The sequence below is a fragment of the Serinus canaria genome, chromosome 24 (genome assembly GCF_022539315.1).
Source record: "Serinus canaria isolate serCan28SL12 chromosome 24, serCan2020, whole genome shotgun sequence".
Taxonomy (NCBI): domain Eukaryota; kingdom Metazoa; phylum Chordata; class Aves; order Passeriformes; family Fringillidae; genus Serinus; species Serinus canaria.
The window spans coordinates 4,286,811-4,306,681 of NC_066337.1; the positions used below are offsets into that span (position 1 = coordinate 4,286,811).

Consider the following 19,871-nt stretch of genomic DNA (forward strand, 5'->3'; position numbering starts at 1 on the left):
TTCCTGATGTGCTCTGAAGGTCCCAGGTGACCCTGGCCAGGTCTCCAGGAGCTGTTCATGGCAGAGATTCCTGATGTGCTCTGAAGGTCCCAGGTGACCCTGGCCAGGTTCCCAGCAGCTCCAGCCCCAGCTCCCTGCCCCGCTGGGTGACAAAACCACCCCAGGTGCCCTTGGGCTGGCGCTCCTGTCCCTGCTGCTCCCTCAAACCCAGATCCCTGAATCCCCAATTCCCCACAAAGCCCAGGAGCTGCAGTCCCTGCCCCGTTACACGTCTGTCTCCCTTCCACTCGGGAACATCTCCTCGGTCATTGCCCTGCTTTGGGCACCTGGGCTCTCCTCTGGGGCTGCCAGAATCTTCTCTGGGGCTTCCAGAATCTTCTCTGGGGCTTCCAGAATCTTCCCTGGGGCTTCCATGTGTCCTTCTGTTACATATTGCATGTTGGACTTGGGATTTCCAGCTAAAACACAACAATTATTTATTATTAATCATTCATTATCTGTTATTTATTATCTATTATTTATCATTCATCATTATTTATTATTTATTATTAATAAATACAACTTTAATAACATTTATTTATTAATTTATTTATTTGATATCTAGTATTTAGTATCAATGGCTCCCACCTGCTCTGGTCACAGCCAGCAGCAATGAAATAAAACAAGAATTATTTCTTATAATGAAATAAAAATTATTTATTATAATTAAATATTATCATATTAATGGGATATTATAATATTATAACATTTACGTTATTATGGTAATTATTCTAATTAAACAAATAAGAATTATTTATTATACTTGAATATTATAATATTAATTTAATATTATAATACCATAACATTTATAACATTATGCTGATAATTATTTATTATAATAACATTTAAATTGTTATGCTAATTATTCTAATTAACCAAATAAGAATATTATACTTAAATATTATAATATTAATTTAATATTATAATACTATAACATGTATAATATTATAATGATAATTATTTATTATAATTAAATGAACAAGAATTAGTTGTAATTGAAAACAAGAACATAATTACAAGGATATGTTAATTAAAGATTTTTACCTTGGCCATTCTTCTCATGGCCTGGACTGTCTTCATTAGATCTGGATTTATAACTCTCCAGGGTCTGCTCTGAAGCATCATTTTCTGCGGAAAAAACCCACAAAATTAATTGAAATAATTCAATTTTTTAAATTTAAGTAAATGAAATAGGTTAAATTCAATAATTAAAATTATAACTTAATTTAGAATTAATTAAATAAATACATAAAACAATAAAAAACCCCACAAAAATTAATGGCAAGAATGAGATTTCTTTTCCATTATTCCTTCTCACCCTCTGCCTTGAGCAGAAAAATCCTGAGAGGAGAGTTAAAAAATGGGGATTTATCAGCCTGAGGGAGATCACCATCAACTCAGAAAAATCCTGAGAGAAGAGTTAGAAATTGGGAATCTAATCAGCCTGACAGAGATCACCGTCATCTCCCAAAAATGCTGAGAGTGAGAAAATGGGGATTTTATCAGCCTGAGGGAGATCACCGTCATCTCCCAAAAATGCTGAGAGAAGAGTTAGAAAATCAGGATTTCTCAGCCTGACAAAGATCACCATCATCTCACAAAAATCCAGACAGAAAAGTGAGAAAATGGGGATTTATCAGCCTGGGGATCATCATCATCTCCCAAAAATGCTGAGAGTGAGAAAATGGGATTTTATCAACTTGACAGAGATCACCATCATCTCCCAAAAATAATGAGAGAAGACTTAGAAAATGGGGATTTTATCAACTTGACAGAGATCACCATCATCTCATACAGCATCACCTCAGAAAAATCCTGAGAGTCACAAAATGGGGATCTCATCAGCCTGACAGAGATCACCATCACCTCACAAAAATGCTGAGAGAAGGGTTAGAAAATGGGGATTTATCAGCCTGACAGAGATCACCATCATCTTCCAAAAGTCCTGAGAGAAGATTTACAAATTGGGAATCTAATCAGCCTGAGAGAGATCACCATCATCTCAGAAAAATAATGAGAGAAGAGTCTCAAAATGGGGATTTATCAGCCTGACAGAGATCACCATCATCTCATATATCATCATCTCAGAAAAATCCTGAGAGAAGAGCTAGAAAATGGGGATCTCATCAGCCTGACAGAGATCACCATCATCTCATACACCATCATCTCCCAAAAGTCCTGAGAGAGGAGTCACAAAATCAGGATTTCCCAGCCTGACAGAGATCACCACCATCTCCCAAAAATCCTGAGAGAGGAGTCATAAACTGGGGACTTCTCAGCCTGACAGAGATCACCATCATCTCATAGAGCATCATCTCCCAAAAGTCCTGAGAGTAGAGTCACAAAACCAGGATTTCCCATCCTGACAGAGATCACCATCATCTCATAGAGCATCATCTCCCAAAAGTCCTGAGAGAAGAGTCACAAAACCAGGATTTCCCATCCTGACAGAGATCACCATCATCTCATAGAGCATCATCTCCCAAAAGTCCTGAGAGAAGAGTCACAAAACCAGGATTTCCTATCCTGACAGAGATCATCACCATCTCCCAAAAATCCTGAGAGAAGAGTGAGAAAATCAGGATTTCCCAGCCTGAAAGAGTTCACCATCATCTCCCAAAAGTCCTGAGCTAGAAAACCAGGATTTCCCAGCCTGGGAGAGATCACCACCATCTCATACACCATCATCTCCCAAAAGTCCTGAGAGAGGAGTCCCAACCTGGGGCTCTCCCAGCCTGAGCAGCCAGGGAGGGCCCTGAGCCCCAGTCCCTGTTCCTCACCTCTCTTCCACACCCCGTGAGCTTTCCTCAGCTTCACCACGAACAGCAGCACGATGAGGAGCAGCACCAGCACCAGAGCAGCCACCAGCACGGGCAGCAGGAGATTCCTCTCCCTCCTCAGGAGCCCTTTGGATTCGGGGTTTTGCTCTGTAACACAGCTTTGGGCTGTTAAATGTCCTGGGAATTCAAACAGGAATTCAAACAGGAATGATTCACCCCAGTGATACATTCCTGAAAAATCAAGTTTCTGTCCTGCAGAGAAAACTGACTGGAGCCCAGAGACCTTTTTGCAGTTATGTATACTTTTTCCTTTTATATATTATTTATTTATATCATTTATATATAAAAGGAAATACTTACACGTTTCCTTTTACACATATTTCCTTTTACATATATATATTTCCTTTTATATAGATATTTCCTTTTACATATATTTCCTTTATATATATATTTCCTTTTACATATATATTTCCTTTTACATATATATTTCCTTTTACATATATATTCCCTTTTATATATATTCCTTTTACATATATTTCTTTTTATATGTATTTCCTTTTCCTTTCCTTTAGTTATATCTCCTTTTTCCTTTCCAAATCCTTCCAGTGATTTTTTTCATCAGTTACACTGGTTGCTACAAATTGATTTTTCCAGCTGTGCTTCCCAGAATTCCCTCCCTGTTACCCCACTCCGTTCTCTGAGATTTTCTAGACAAATCTTCCTCTTTTGCTACTGCTTGGATTTCTCTTTTTGTCCAGGCAGCACTGACACACCCAGAGCTCACAGCCTCCAGCTGGGCCAAGGGAAATACAGGCTGGAGAGCAGGGAAAGGTTTTTACAGAAAGGGGATAAAGTTCTGGAATGTTCTGCCCGGGGAGGTGGTGGAGTCCCCATCCCTGGGGGTGTTTAACAAAGCCTGGATGTGGCACTGGGTGCCAGGGTTTGGGTGAGGGGTTGGGGTTGGGTTGGACTGGGTGATCTTTGGGGTCTGTTCCACCCTGGTGATTATTCTGTGACTGTGTGAAGAGTTGTTGCACAGTGCCATCTAGCGCAGCCCATCCGAGCATCCCAGCCTGGCTCCCACCCTGCTCCCGCCCTTCTCCCTCCAAGGAGAGCGATCCTGGCAGGGAAAAGGAGGAAATGCTGCGCTCTGTGTCCCACACTGCTCTGGGACCGGGCACGGAACGCTGTGCCCGGCAGCATTTCTGTGCTGTAAATCAAAGGGGAGAGAGAACGATGCACCTGACTCCATCAGCAGAAGGCTAATTAATTACTAATTAATTACTTTATCACACTATACCATGTATATTCCATCTAAACAGACTCTGCCCTGCACTCAGTGTTGCTCCCACTGCCAGCCCTGCCCTCATCTCTGCTCCTGTCCCTGACAGTCCCACCCACCCCTGGCCCTGGCAGCCAAGGGAACCAAACCCCTCCCTGTGCCAACCCATCTCCACTGTGCATTCTGCCCTGGCACAGCACGGGCACAGCCAGCCCCATGGCAGAGCACGGGCATTGCCACCCCATGGCACAGCACGGCACTGCCAGCCCCTGGCACAGCACGGGCACAGCCAGCCCCTGGCACAGCACGGGCACAGCACCCCATGGCACAGCACGGGCACAGCCAGCCCCTGGCACAGCACGGGCACTGCCAGCCCCTGGCACAGCACGGGCACGCCAGCCCATGGCACAGCACGGGCACAGCAGCCCCTGGCACAGCACGGGCACTGCCAGCCCCTGGCACAGCACGGGCACGCAGCCAGCACAGCATGGGCACGCAGCCCCTGGCACAGCCAGCCACCGGCACAGCACGGGCACGCCAGCCCCATGGCACAGCACGGGCACAGTCAGCCCTGGCACAGCACGGGCACTGCCAGCCCCTGGCACAGCACGGGCACAGCCACCCCATGGCACAGCACGGGCACTGCCAGCCCCATGGCACAGCATGGGCACTGCCAGCCCCATGGCACAGCACGGGCACTGCCAGCCCCATGGCACAGCACGGGCACTGCCAGCCCCTGGCACAGCACGGGCACTGCCAGCCCATGGCACAGCACGGGCACTGCCAGCCCCATGGCACAGCACGGGCACAGCCAGCCCCATGGCACAGCACGGGCACTGCCAGCCCCATGGCACAGCGCGGGCACTGCCAGCCCCTGGCACAGCACGGGCACTGCCAGCCCCTGGCACAGCACAGGCACTGCCAGCCCCTGGCACAGCACGGGCACTGCCAGCCCCTGGCACAGCACGGGCACAGCCAGCCACAGGGCACAGCACGGGCACTGCCAGCCCCTGGCACAGCACGGGCACAGCCAGCCCCATGGCACAGCACGGGCACTGCCAGCCCCTGGCACAGCACGGGCACTGCCAGCCCCTGGCACAGCACGGGCACAGCACGGGCACTGCCAGCCCCTGGCACAGCACGGGCACTGCCAGCCCCATGGCACAGCAAGGGCACAGCCAGCCACAGGGCACAGCACGGGCACAGCACGGGCACAGCCAGCCCCTGGCACAGCACGGGCACTGCCAGCCCCTGGCACAGCACGGGCACAGCCAGCCCCATGGCACAGCACGGGCACTGCCAGCCCCATGGCACAGCACGGGCACAGCCAGCCCCTGGCACAGCACAGGCACTGCCAGCCCCACGGCAATCGGGGTTTGGTGTTTTCCTTCCTCTCTGCTGTCCCCAGCCCCTCTCTGCTCAGAGGGGGTGTGGGTGCCACATTTCTGTGATTGTCATTTCAGCCTGGATAAACTCAGGGGGCTGAGGCCAAACTCACCGTGCAAGGTGACATCTGTGAGGGCTGGTGCTGAGCTGGGAGCTGCTGGATTCCCTGGGCATGCAGAGGGGCTGGAAACTTCTGGATTCTCTGGGGATGCAGAGGGGCTGGAGAGTTCTGGATCTTTTGGAGATGCAGAAGGGCTTGAAATTCCTGGATCTTTTGGAGATGCAGAGGGGCTGGAGAGTTCTGGATTCCCTGGGGTTGCAGATGGGCCAGAATCTTCTGGATCTTTTGGGGATGCAGAAGGGTTGCAAATTTCTGGATTCTCTGGGGATGCAGAAGGGCTTGAAACTCCCAGATCATTTGGGGATGCAGAGGGGCTGGAGAGTTCTGGATTCCCGGGGGTTGCAGAAGGGTTGGAGAGTTCTGGATTCCCGGGGGTTGCAGAGGGGTTGGAGAGTTCTGGATTCCCTGGGGATGCAGAGGGGTTGGAGAGTTCTGGATTCTCTGGGGATGCAGAGGGGCTGGAGAGTTCTGGATTCTCTGGGGATGCAGAGGGGTTGGAGAGTTCTGGATTCCCTGGGGATGCAGAGGGGTTGGAGAGTTCTGGATTCTCTGGGGATGCAGAGGGGTTGGAGAGTTCTGGATTCCCAGGGGATGCAGAGGGGTTGGAGAGTTCTGGATTCTCTGGGGATGCAGAGGGGTTGGAGAGTTCTGGATTCCCAGGGGATGCAGAAGGGTTGGAGAGTTCTGGATTCTCTGGGGATGCAGAGGGGCTGGTACCTGCTGGATTCTCTGAAGAACTGGAAACTGCTGGGTTCTCTGAAGGTCTGGGAACTTCTGCATCCTCTGAAGGTCTGCTTGCTTGTTTGTAGCCTGAAGAAACCCCCCCAAAAAATGACAAAAATCAGAAGAGGCTTTGCCACCCAGCAGATCCTTGAAAAACTGCCCTGCCCTGCGCCATGCCCTGCATTGTCTGGGTTTTCTGCCCTGCTCCATGCCCTGGATTATTTGGATTTTCTGCCCTGCTCCACACTCTGGATTGTTTGGATTTTCTGCCCTGCTCCACACTCTGGATTGTTTGTGTTTTCTGCCCTGCTCCATGCCCTGGATTGTTTGGATTTTCTGCCCAGCTCCACACTCTGGATTATTTGGATTTTCTGCCCTGCTCCACACTCTGGATTGTTTGGATTTTCTGCCCTGCTCCATGGCCTGGATTGTTTGGATTTCCTGCCCTGCCCCACACTCTGGATTGTCCATTGGGTTTTCTGTCTGATCAAGGGTCTCCCTTCCATCCCCCCTCAGCTCTCCTGCCCTCAGAATGTTTTTGCTGCTCTGCAATGAGCAATCAAATGAAACACTTGGCTCTGGGGAGCTCGGGGCAGGGGCTGCTGCCCCCAGGAACTGCCCCAACCCCTTTTTCTGCCCCAGGCTCCTCCTTTCACAGCAGACCCCGCACTTCTGGGTGGGCTGGGACATTTCCCCAGCTCGGGGCAGTGGAATTGGGGAGGCTGAGCTGCAGAACCTGAGCTGGGCAGGTCCTGGAAGGGGAAAGTTGCCACCAGGCTCCGTGGCCCGAGGGCAGGGTGCTGGATGATGCAGCTGGCTGTCACTCCGGGGCTGTAGCTGAGGATCCTCAGGGTGCTCCTGGTGCTCCATGACTTCCCATCAGCTCCCAGCTGGTGCCTGGTGTCACCTGCATGCCCGTGGGGAGAAAAAAATAAAATAAAATAAAATAAAATAAAATAAAATAAAATATAAAATATATTAAAAAATAAAATAAAAATATATTAAAAATAAAATAAATAAAATAATTAAAATATAAAAGAAAATAAAAAATAAAATAGATTGAAAAAATAAAATAAAATAAAAAATAAAATAAAAATAAAAAATATAAAAGATATTAAAAAAATACAAAATATAAAAAATAAAAAATAAAATAAAATAAATAAATAATCAAATAAAATAAAATATAAAATAAAATAAAAGTATATTGAAAAATAAAATAATAAAATAATAAAATAAAATAAATAATAAATAAAATAAAATAATAAAAATATATTAAAAAATAAAAAATAAAAAATAAAATAAAATATAAAAATAAAATAGATTAAAAAGAATATAAAAATAAATAAAATAAATAAAATAAAAAATAATAAAACAAAAAACAAAATAATGAAATAAAAATTAAAATAAAATTTAAAAATAATAAATAAAATAAAATAAATTAATTAAATAAAATAGCATTTCTGTCACCCTGAAATCCTGCTCTCAGCACAGGTTTGACCCTTCCCCTTTCCCAGCTGTTGGAATTTGCAGAGAGGATTCCCTGCTTGCCCCAAGGAATTTGGGAGAGTCTGATGGGATTCCCAGTCACTGATTCCTCCAGGTGATGTTGATGATATGGAAAAATCAAATTATATTTTATTTATATTTAATTTTAGAATGATTTATTAATTACTTTAATAATTTTCTTTCTTTATTTCTAATTCTATTTAAGGTAACCAGCGGTGTGTTTGACCAGCCCTGGTGCAGGGGGAGCTGTTTCAAATATTTGCCTGAAGGACACCAATATTTCTGTTTCTAAGGCAGAGCTTTGCTGCTCCCCTTGTTCTGTTACCCTGAAATGAGAGAAATTCCCAATTTCCAGATGCACCTTCCCAGATCAGCATTTCTCAGCCTCTTCTCCATCCCCAGCAGGGCCAGGTAAGAGCTCCAAAAGGATTTCAGGAATCCTCTTTGTCAGCAGCAGCTCTGCAACTGCAGCTGCTCAGCCCCTGCTGTTGGCACTAATTAAGATTTATTAGCTCTTTTCTGATTAGTGTCAATATTTGCAGGAAGTGATTAAAGCTGGGAGTTGAAGGGGGAGGAAGGAGAGTTACTCCAAGCCTTCAAAAAAATGGAGAAAACCCCAGAAATTGGAGAAATAGTGGATTAGGGCGATGAATTTTTGTATTTTAAACAGGGAAATTTGTGTCTCTCATCTCCTCATGCAAATGAGGAGCCCCAGGTGAGCCAGGGTAAAACCACTGTGAGAGACAGAGATAAAAAATCAGGGGATAAAATCCCAAATCCATGGATATATTGAGGTTTTTATGATTTCCCAGGCCCTCACACCCAGCCCAGCTCCTCCCAAACACAGGCAGGATTTAAAACCTGCTTTTCCACCTTTTTTTGTTTTTCTATGAAAACCCCCCAGGTTTTCTCTGCCAACCTGATTTATCCTCATTATTAACTCCAATTTCCATCCCTACTCGGGTCAGAACACAAAACAAATCTCTGCTTTTTTTCTAGAGCTCTTATTTAAAAATAAACCACCTTGGGCCAGGGGAGGTGACAGCTTCAGCTTTAAATCAATTTCTTGATGATGCAAAACACAAGTAAGGGCTTGTTGATGTGTGAAAGGAAAAAACATTTGCATCCCTGAGTGTGTTTTTCTCCCATTTTGCTGCAGATGTGCACTGGAGCTGATCAGGCAGTGATTTGTAGAATAATCTTATTTATGGCCCTGCTGGAATGGCAGCTATTGGTGCAGCAGGCAGCCTAAAAACACCTGAAAGGCTCCTGGGCCATTGGAAAACTGGGGCTCCAGGATTTTGGGGGGTTTTCAATCCCAAATAAAGGGGGAAAAGTGGGATTGTCCCAAATAAGTGGAGTTCGGTGCTGATGTTCCAGGATTTGGGGTTTAATTTTATCCCAGTGGAATTTAATGCTGAAATTCCATGATTTGGGTTCATTTTATCCCAGTGGAATTCAGAGATGAAATTCCAGGATTTTGCCTTTATTTTATCCCAGTGGAATTTTGTGATAAAGTTCCAATACTTGGGTTTGTTTCACCCCTGTGGAATTCAGAGGTGAAGTTCCAGGATTTTGGGTTTATTTTACCCCAGTGGAATTCAGAGGTGAAGTTCCAATATTTGGGTTCATTTTATCCCAGTGGAATTTCGTGCTGAAATTCCAGGATTTTGGGTTTGTTTCACCCCTGTGGAATTCAGAGCTGAAGTTCCAGGATTTTGGGTTTATTTTACCCCAATGGAATTCAGAGGTGAAATTCCAGGATTTGGAATTTATTTTACCCCAGTGGAATTCAGAGCTGAAGTTCCAATATTTGGGTTTATTTTACCCCAGTGGAATTCAGAGGTGAAGTTCCAGGATTTTGGGTTTATTTTACCCCAGTGGAATTTTGTGCTGGCTGCTCCCAGGCCAGCCCCAGGCTCCAGCCATCCTTGTCAGACCCAGCTGCCCTCTCCCCCTGCAGCCCCTCCAGAGCCCCAAAGTGCCAGAGCCTCCCAAAGTGCCAGAGCCTCCCCAAAGTGCCAGCCCCCCCAAAGTGCCAGAGCCCCAAAGTGCCAGAGCCCCCCCAAAGTGCCAGTTCTCCAAAGTGCCAGCCCCCCAAAGTGCCAGAGCCCCAAAGTGCCAGAGCCCCCCCAAAGTGCCAGAGCCCCAAAGTGCCAGAGCCCCCCCAAAGTGCCAGATCCCCAAAGTGCCAGATCCCCAAAGTGCCAGAGCCCCAAAGTGCCAGAGCCCCCCCAAAGTGCCAGCCCCCCAAAGTGCCAGCCCCCCAAAGTGCCAGACCCCCAAAGTGCCAGAGCCCCCCCAAAGTGCCAGCCCCCCAAAGTGCCAGAGCCCCCCAAAGTGCCAGAGCCCCAAAGTGCCAGCCCCCCCAAAGTGCCAGAGCCCCAAAGTGCCAGCCCCCCAAAGTGCCAGAGCCCCCCCAAAGTGCCAGAGCCCCCCAAAGTGCCAGAGCCCCCCCAAAGTGCCAGAGCCCCCCAAAGTGCCAGAGCCCCAAAGTGCCAGAGCCCCCCCAAAGTGCCAGAGCCCCCCCAAAGTGCCAGAGCCCCAAAGTGCCAGAGCCCCCCAAAGTGCCAGAGCCCCAAAGTGCCAGACCCTCCCAAAGTGCCAGAGCCCCCCAAAGTGCCAGAGTCCCCCCAAAGTGCCAGAGCCCCCCAAAGTGCCAGAGCCCCCCCCAAAGTGCCAGAGCCCCCCAAAGTGCCAGCCCCCCAAAGTGCCAGAGCCCCCCGAAAGTGCCAGAGCCCCCCAAAGTGCCAGAGCCCCAAAGTGCCAGAGCCCCCCCCAAAGTGCCAGAGCCCCCCCAACGTGCCAGAGCCCCAAAGTGCCAGAGCCCCCCCAAAGTGCCAGAGCCCCCCCAAAGTGCCAGCCCCCCAAAGTGCCAGAGCCCCCCAAAGTGCCAGAGCCCCCCAAAGTGCCAGAGCCCCAAAGTGCCAGAGCCCCCCAAAGTGCCAGAGCCCCAAAGTGCCAGACCCCCAAAGTGCCAGAGCCCCCCCAACGTGCCAGAGCCCCAAAGTGCCAGAGCCCCCCCAAAGTGCCAGAGCCCCCCCAAAGTGCCAGAGCCCCCCCAAAGTGCCAGACCCCCAAAGTGCCAGAGTCCCCCAAAGTGCCAGCCCCCCAAAGTGCCAGAGCCCCAAAGTGCCAGAGCCCCCCCAAAGTGCCAGAGCCCCCCCAAAGTGCCAGCCCCCCAAAGTGCCAGACCCCCAAAGTGCCAGAGTCCCCCCAAAGTGCCAGAGCCCCAAAGTGCCAGCCCCCCAAAGTGCCAGAGCCCCCCCAAAGCGCCCCGGGGTCCCTGAGCTCTCACCTGGCACCTCAATCCCTCCGTCCAGGAGCCAGGAGATCTGGGGCTGGGGTCTGCCCCCCTGGCTGTGGCAGCAGAGCTGGACCCCTCTTCCTCCACCCTGGGACAGCTCCAGCTCGGGGGGGGAAGGAGCAGCTGCAGCAGGAGATTTTGGGTCAGTTTGGGGCATTTTCTGCTCCTTTTGCTTTTCCTCAGCATTGGACCAGGGTGGGGGAGCAGGACCCCAGCTGGGGAATAACTGGCATCCACTCCATGGCCCAGGAGGTGTGAAAGACACCTCATTATTAAATTATTAATTATGGTTAAATGATTAGAAATAATGTATTATTACAGTTCTTAGAGAAACAATCAAAAACTAAGATTTTATTGTTAGAAATCTATAGTTCCTATGGAAACAATGAAAATCTAAATTTTATTGTTAGAAATCTACTGTTCTTATAGAAACAATTAAAATCTAAGATTTTATTGTTAGAAATCTATAGTTCCTATAGAAACAATTAAAATCTGAGATTTTATTGTTAGAAACCAATAGTTCCTATAGAAACAATTAAAATCTAAATTTTATTATTAGAAATCAATAGTTATTATAGAAACAAATAAAATCTAAAATTTTATTGTTAGAAATCTACAGATCTTATAGAAACAATGAAAAACTAAGATTTTATTATTTGAAATCTACAGTTTTATAGAAAGAATGGAAAATCTGACTTTACTATTAGAAATCTGCATTTTTTATAGAAACAATGAAAATCTAAGACTTTATTGTTAGAAATCAATAGTTCCTATAGAAACAATGAAAATCTGAGATTTTACTGTTAGAAATCAATAGTTCTTATAGAAACAATTAAAATCTAAGTTTTTATTATTAGAAATCTGCACTTTTTATAGAAATAATGGAAAATCTAAGACTTATTGTTAGAAATCCACAGATTTTACAGAAACAAGGTGGGCCTAAGACCTGATTGGTCTCAAAGGGAAAATCTCTCCCACTGTTGGTGGCTATCAAAACACACCCTAGAGAAAAATATTTATAAATAATGGTTACAGAAAGTGACATCAGAATTGTTGGAATTGCTTGAATTGTTTGAATTCTTTGAATTTTAGAGAACCATGATGATGGTTACAGAAAGAGGGATAATAATTGTTTGAGTTCTTTGAATTGTTTGAGTTCTTTGAATTGATTGAATTTTTTTAAATCTTTGAATTGTTTGAATTCTTTGAATTTTAGATAACCATGTCTATAAACAATGGTCACAGAAAGAGAGACAGTAATTGTTTGAATTGTTTGAATTGTTTGAAATCTTTGAATTGTTTGAATGGTTTGAATTGCTTGAATTTTCTAAATTCTTTGAGTTGTTTGAATTCTTTGAATTTTAGAGAACCATATCTATAAATGATGTTTATAGAAAAAGAGATAATAATTGTTTGAATTCTTTGAATTGTTTGAATTGATCGAATTGTTTGGATTGTTTGAATTGTTTGAATTTTAGAGAGCCATATCTATAATGATGGTCACAGAAAGAGGGATAATAATGGTTTGAGTTCTTTGAATTCTTTGTATTTCTGAATTCTTTGAATTTTGGAGAACCATGTCTATAAATGATGGTTAGAGAAAGAGAGATAGTAATTGTTTGAATTGTCTGAATTCTTTGAATTGTTTGAATTTTTTGAAATCTTTGAGTTGTTTGATTTCTTTGAATTCTAGAGAACCATGTCTATAAACAATGGTTACAGAAAGAGAGATAATAATTGTTTGAATACTTTGAATTGTTTGAATTGATTGAATTGTTTGGATTGTTTGAATTGTTTGAATTTTAGAGAGCCATATCTATAAATGATGGTCACAGAAAGAGGGATAATAATTGTTTGAGTTCTTTTAATTGTTTAAATTCTATGAATTTTCTGAATTCTTCGAATTTTAAAGAACCATGTCTATAAATGATGGTCACAGAAAGATGGATAATATTGTTTGAGTCTTTTAATTGTTTGAATTTTTGAAATCTTTGAATTGTTGAATGGTTGAATTGATTGAATTTTTTGAAATCTTTGAATTGCTTGATTTCTTTGAACTTTAGAGAGCCATGTCTATAAATGATGGTCACAGAAAGAGGGATAAGAATTGTCTGAATTGATTGAATTTTTTGAAATCTTTGAATTGTCTGAATTCTTTGAATTTTACAGAGCCATATCTATAAATGATGGTTACAGAAAGAGGGATAATAATTGTTTGAATGGTTTGAATTGTTTGAATTTTGTGAATTCTTTGAATTCTAGAGAACCATGTCTATAAACAATGGTTACAGAAAGAGGGATAATAATTGTTTGAGTTCTTTTAATTGTTTAAATTCTTTGAATTTTCTGAATTCTTCGAATTTTAAAGAACCATGTCTATAAATGATGGTCACAGAAAGATGGATAATAATTGTTTGAGTTCTTTTAATTGTTTGAATTTTTGAAATCTTTGAATTGTTTGAATGGTTTGAATTGATTGAATTTTTTGAAATCTTTGAATTGCTTGATTTCTTTGAACTTTAGAGAGCCATATCTCTAAATGATGGTCACAGAAAGAGGGATAAGAATTGTCTGAGTTCTTTCCCTCCAAGTTTCCCCCAGCTTCCCAGGGTTTTTCTGGGACAGCCTGTGCCTGCTCTCTGCCTGCCACAGGCGGGGACTGAGCTAAAAGCAAAATAAGGACAAACTCAGGTGTGGATTTGAGGAGCTGCCTCTGTCCTGCCCCTCTGGAAACAAAACCAACCCCAGGAGAGAGGAACTTACCCAAAATCTCAACCTTCTGCCTCTTGGTTTGGACGTGCCTGGTGTAGTGCAGGCACCTGTAGGTTCCTTCATCCTGCTGGCTCAGGTTGGACAGCTGGATGGATAATTCCCCCTGGGCATAACGGAGCAGTTGGTACCTCTGGTCCCTCAGGACTGCCAGGAACAGAGAATCAGGGTTGGTACAGCTCAGCCAGTCCAAGCACGAGCAGAGTTTTTATTTGAAATTTCAGTTTTTTCAATTCAATCTCCTAGGGCACCTCGACTCTCCTTCCTCTCTCTTGGCTTTCTAATCTTTAATTCTTTCCTCCTGCTGCACAATTTACAGGAGCCCCCAGGGCAAGCCCAGCAAGTCCCTGAGCTTTTCCTACAGTTGCAGCACAGAAAATGAAACTTTTTGCCCTTAAATTGAACTGAAACTGGGGGTTTGTGCCAACACCAGGGGGAAAGAGACCTCAAAATCTTTTTAATTCTTTGAATTTTCTGAATTCTTTGAATTGCTTGAATTGCTTGATTTCTTTGAATTTTAGAGAAACATATCTCTAAACAATGGTTACAGAAAGAGGGATAATAATGGTTTGAATTTTTTGAATTGTTTGAATTCTTTGAATTTAGAGAATTTAGAGAACCATGTCTATAAATGATGGTTACAGAAAGAGGGATAATAATTGTTTGAATTGTTTGAATTGTTTGAATTTTTTGAATTTTTTTAATTCTTTGAATTTAGAGAATTTAGAGAACCGTGTCTATAAAGGATAGTTACAGAAAGAGGGATAATAATTGTTTGAATTCCTTGAATTGTTTGAATTCTTTGAATTTTAGAGAACCATATCTATAATCAATGGTTACATAATAATTGTTTGAAAAACTTCAAACAAACTTCCTCAAAATTTCTCTTTTTATCCTAATTTTTTTTTTTTTTTTTTGAAGCTGAGGTTTTGACAGAACAGTGAGCTGGAAGGAAATCCCAGCAATTGGGGAGAATCTGATTTAATTACAATCTTGTTGTAATTAAAAGTGCAAGGATTTGAGAAGGAATGCTGGATGCTGCAGAGGGGGGAGGCCAAGGGACTCCTCACCCTGCACTGGGACCGAGAGGGGGAGAGAGAAGGATGGAGAGATCAGAGGGGGGAAAGCACAAATGGGAACTTCAGCTCTGCCAGCACATTTCAAAATCACTGTTATTTCCCCAAAATCCCCTCCTGATGCACTGCACGGAATTCCTGTGGGTGGAGAGAGCCAGGGCTGCCAGGAATGTCCCCTGCTGTCCCCAGAGCCAGGGCTGGGCTCTGTGCTGGCCCCTCTGCTGGGGCTCCACTGCAGCAGGAAATGATTGATCAGCTCTTCTCTCCTGCCAGGGAGGGATGTCAGCCTCATGTGCCATGGAAAATCCTTTCCTTGGGATTTGTCCCTCCTGAGGAGCTGAGAGGGCTCAGGAACAAACTGCAAACAATTCTTCTCTGCTGCTGTGGGTGCAGCAGGTGGGGCTGGGATTGGTCTCTGGGGTTGTTTCTGATCAATGGCCAATCCCAGCCCAGCTGTCCAGACTGGCTGGGGCACAGACAAACCTTTGTCATTCATTCCTTTGCTATTCTCAGCCAGCCTTCTGCTGGAATCCTTCCTTCTGCTCTTTCAGTGTAGTTTTAATGTCATATTGATCATAAAATAATAAATCAGCCTTCTGACCATGGAGTCAGATCCTCCTCTCTTCCCTCACCCTGAGACCCCTGTGAACACTGGCACAAGGGGCTGCAGCTCAACCCCCCCAAGGAAGGAGTTGGTGCCTCAGGATTTCAGCTTTTCTATTTTCCATCTATTTGTAACCTGCAGTTCTTTAGTGCAGAACTCCAAACCCCACACTCAGTGGGAGCTGCTGCTTCCCCATTTGGGGCAGACACAACAATTCCTCTCCAGGCCTGGCAGCCAAGGACACCTCACTGCCTCAGGGCCCAGAGATGGGAACAAAAGGGAGTTGGGGCAGCAAACTTGGGGTCAATGCCTTCATTAGCTGGAGCTGGAATTGGCAGATTCACCCCCAAAATGCAAATGGACCAAACTTATAAAAGTGTGAAACCTGTGTGGAACAGGACAGAACACAGGCACACACTGCTGCTCTCCAGGTGGAGAGCAAAAAGGGAACTCTGTTTTCTGACTCCAACATTTATAGATTCCCAAAAGTGACCCTGGCCTGGAGGGTGACAGTGCCACCTCTCCAGTGACACTGGACAAACCAGCAGCCCATCAAATCTCTCCTCCTCCATAAAAGAATGCAAAACAATCAGTTATTTACAGAAAGTGTGTGAGAAAGTTCTCTACAAAAATATCAACATCAGCAGGCTCAGAAAATCCTAAAAAATCCAAAGGACACCTGTCTGCCCTAAATGTCCCTGAAGGCCCTCCAACAAACAGAAAACCAGTGGGTTTTATTCTCTTCATTTTTCTCTGGTTTTATTCTCTTGATTTTTCTCTGGTTTTATTCTTTTCATTTCTCTCTGATTTTATTCTCTTGATTTCTCTCTGGATTTTATTCTCTTGATTTTTCTCTGGTTTTATTCTCTTGATTTTTCTCTGATTTTATTCTCTTGATTTTTCTCTGGTTTTATTCATTTCTCTCTAATTTTATTCTCTTGATTTTTCTCTGGTTTTATTCTTTTCATTTCTCTCTGATTTTATTCTCTTGACTTTTCTCAGGTTTTATCCTCTTCATTTTGTCTGGCCTCTGGTTTTGGGTAGCCCCAAAAGGCTCCAGTTTCTGGTTCTGGACCCACCTGGAACCCCCCCACTGGCACTCCGGGCATCCCCTGGCCAGGGTGGCAGCTCAGTGTCCCCAGCCCTGGTGGCAGTGCCACCACTCTGGGGTCACACTTACCCTGCTGGGCGTTGAGGAAAATGGTGAAATTCCGAGGGTTCAGCCACTGCAGGGTGAAGTTGTTGCTGCTGGGGGAGCTGAAGGTGCAGTTGAGGTTTAGATTTTCTCCTTCCTTCAGAGCCACAGAGTCACTGGCAGCCCCTGGGAACGCCCCTGCCACACAAAACAAGGTGGAAATTGTGACCTCAAGCGAAGCAGGGATATTTGACACAGAGAATTGGGTCAATTTTCCTTTCTTTGCAATGGTTTTTCTTAATATTTCTACATTGCCAGTGTGGTTGTAGGGATAGAAATGAGTTATTGTCGTTGGACAGGGGATGTGTGACAAAAATTTGGGGTCTCCACCTGCCTGCACCGCCTGATTTAATTATTTTTATTTATTAGTTTTATTATTTATTTATTTATTTATTTATTATTTATTTCTTTTATTATTTTAGTTTTATTTATTAGCCAAGAAATATTTAATTGTTGGTGAATAAAGACCAGCAGCAGAGCCATTTCCTGCACCCTCTCCCTGTATTTAAACACAAACATTCCATTTTCACTTGTTCCATGATTATAAATAAAGAATATTTAAGGTCCATCCCAACCCAAAGCATTCTCTGGTTTTGTGTCCCGTTTGCTCAGCGTGTGGCTGAGCAGTGAATGAGTTCCCACCACCTCTAAAAATGAGCCTTTTTTACTCAGAAATGAAACTTCTTTTGAAAAGAAAACCACCCAAGCCTGGCCTGGCAGAGGTCAATAAATGAGATTTCTCTCTCTCTTCTCCCAGCTCCTTTCACAGCTGGCAGTAAAATGTGGGGTTTTTTTCTCTCCAGCCAGATCAAGCACTTTGTGAAAATATTTGATGACAATTTGAATAAATTGCCTTCTCCAGACAAAACCTGTGCCCTGGAGAATCCTCACATTTGGGGGTTGAGTAAATGGGCAGCAGGAGAGTTCTGTTTCCATTCCTGGTTTTGTCTTTGGATTTGATTTTCCACGGAGCTGTCGGCTGCCAGTTCCCACTGCAGTTTGGGGAAATGAATCTTTCTGACCTTTTGGGGAAGATTTTCACTTTCTAAACAATTTCAATCGCTCAGAAATGACCTTTTTTTTGGTCGGGAATTTTGCTGGAGCTGATTTTGGCAGCTCCAGCAGCAGCCCTGCCTCCCTGCAGCACAGCTCCCCATGGGCACTGGGGCTGTGCCTGTCCCTGAGAGGAGCTGGGGCAGAGGTGAGAGTTGTTTAGAGGCAGCTGGGGCTCTGTGTGGTTTTCCTCAGCCCCCTCGGGTATTTCTGTCCCCGTGATGGTTTCCTGTCACCACCAGCAGCGTGGGGACATCACACCTTTGGGGGTGACAGCAGCGAGGCTGAGCGAGAAGAGCTGGGGGTGGTGTTTGCTGTTCCAACGCGGGGCAGAAATGGAATTTCCACGGGAGACCACTGGAAAATGGGTTTTGTTCACAGCCTGACTCACAGGGCAGCTCTTCCCAGCACAGGGGCCCTGCTCTGCGGCCACTGTGGCCACCAAGGGTGGGACGTGTCCCCAGGGCAGCTCCAGGGCTGGTGGCTTTTGTCTCACCTGGAAAAACCACTCTGGCACCAAGGGCCAGACCCAGGCAGGAAGGGGCAGCAGTTTGGAGCTGGCATTGCAGGGGGCACTGGGCAGAGTGGGTCTGCTCTGGCTGCTGCTCTTGCAGCCCCCAGGAAGTGACTGAGAGCTCCTGGCACTGAGGCTGAGAGCACGGCTCCAGAGTTAGCTGGGAGCCTGGAACCCACAGTCCTTTTTATTTAATGATTTTGGGGCAGTTAATTGTGAGATTGTAACCCACAATCATTTTTATTTAATGATTGTGGTGCAGTTAATTGTGAGATTGTAACCCACAACCATTTTTATTTAATGATTGTGGTGCAGTTAATTGTGAGATTGTAACCCACAACCTTTTTTATTTAATGATTGTGGTGCAGTTATCTGTGAGCCTGTAACCACCATCATCCTTTTTAATAACTTTTGTGCAGTTAATTGTGAGATTGTAACCCACAGCCACCTTATTTAATGATTTTGGTACAGAATTATCTGTGAGCCTGTAAGCCACAGAGCCACCCCAATTATTGATTTGGTGCAGAGTTATCTGTGAGATTGTAACCCAGAGCCATCCCAATTAATGAGTAAGTTTTGGTGCACTTATCTGTGAGCCTGTGACCCACAATCATCCTATTTAATGATTGTGGGGCGGTTAATTGTGAGTCTGTAACACACAATCATCTTATTTAATAACTTTGGTGCAGTTAATTGTGAGATTGTAACCCAGAGCCATCCCATTTATTGAGTTAGTTTTGGTGCTGTTATCTGTGTCTGTAACCCACAATCACCCCAATTATTGATTTTGGTGCAGTTATCTGTGTCTGTAACCCACAATCACCCCAATTATTGATTTTGGTGCAGTTATCTGTGTCTGTAACCCACAATCACCCCAATTATTGATTTGGGTGCAGTTATCTGTGTCTGTAACCCACAATCACCCCAATTATTGATTTGGGTGCAGTTATCTGTGTCTGTAACCCACAATCACCCCAATTATTGATTTTGGTGCCCTAACCCACAGAGCCATCCCATCCCTGAGCTGTTTTTATCCTGGCTGCTGACCCCTGGGTGGAGCTGAATGAATTCTGGAAGCTGAGGAGCAGCTACAAATTCCTCCTGCAGGAGTTTGGGGCCAAAGGGAGCAGAGGGGCTGTTCTGAGAACGAGCAAATTGTCACGACCCCCCTGCAGTGGATCCTGCTCCAGGCTCTGGCAGGGAGGGAGGGAGGGGGAGATTGCTCCAGGATCATTTCTCCTGCAAAGCCTGCAGGGATCCTGTCGTGGATGGCTGCCCTGCTCCTTCCTTGGATCCTCTCTTAGATCCTTCCTCCATCCTCTGCCTGACACACTCAGACAAGAACCTGTCACACTCCTCTGCCCAAACACCACAGGAGCTCTGGATGAGCTGCCTCCCCTGGCAGCAGTGAGGAGAATAGCATCTAAAGTGCTTTTCTTTTCTAAAAAAAGCTTCACAAGTTCTCCCCAAGCTGCTCTCACTTCACACAAAGCACCACAAAGGGCAAACCTGGATT

At 45.1% G+C, this 19,871-nt stretch overlaps 1 protein-coding gene across 1 annotated transcript; it reads right to left on the reverse strand.

Moving 5' to 3' along the window:
* On the reverse strand, positions 1-17,327 carry CRTAM (cytotoxic and regulatory T cell molecule). Its single transcript, XM_050983459.1, has 10 exons — positions 17,319-17,327; positions 16,774-16,957; positions 13,908-14,060; positions 11,136-11,267; positions 7,068-7,238; positions 6,326-6,418; positions 5,600-5,869; positions 2,820-2,996; positions 1,084-1,167; positions 1-458 (listed from the first exon to the last, which is right to left on the reverse strand). The coding sequence occupies exons 1-10, from the start codon at positions 17,325-17,327 to the stop codon at positions 265-267; spliced, it is 1,467 nt and encodes a 488-aa protein (XP_050839416.1). The 3' UTR covers positions 1-264.
* Positions 17,328-19,871: the final 2,544 nt, after the last annotated feature.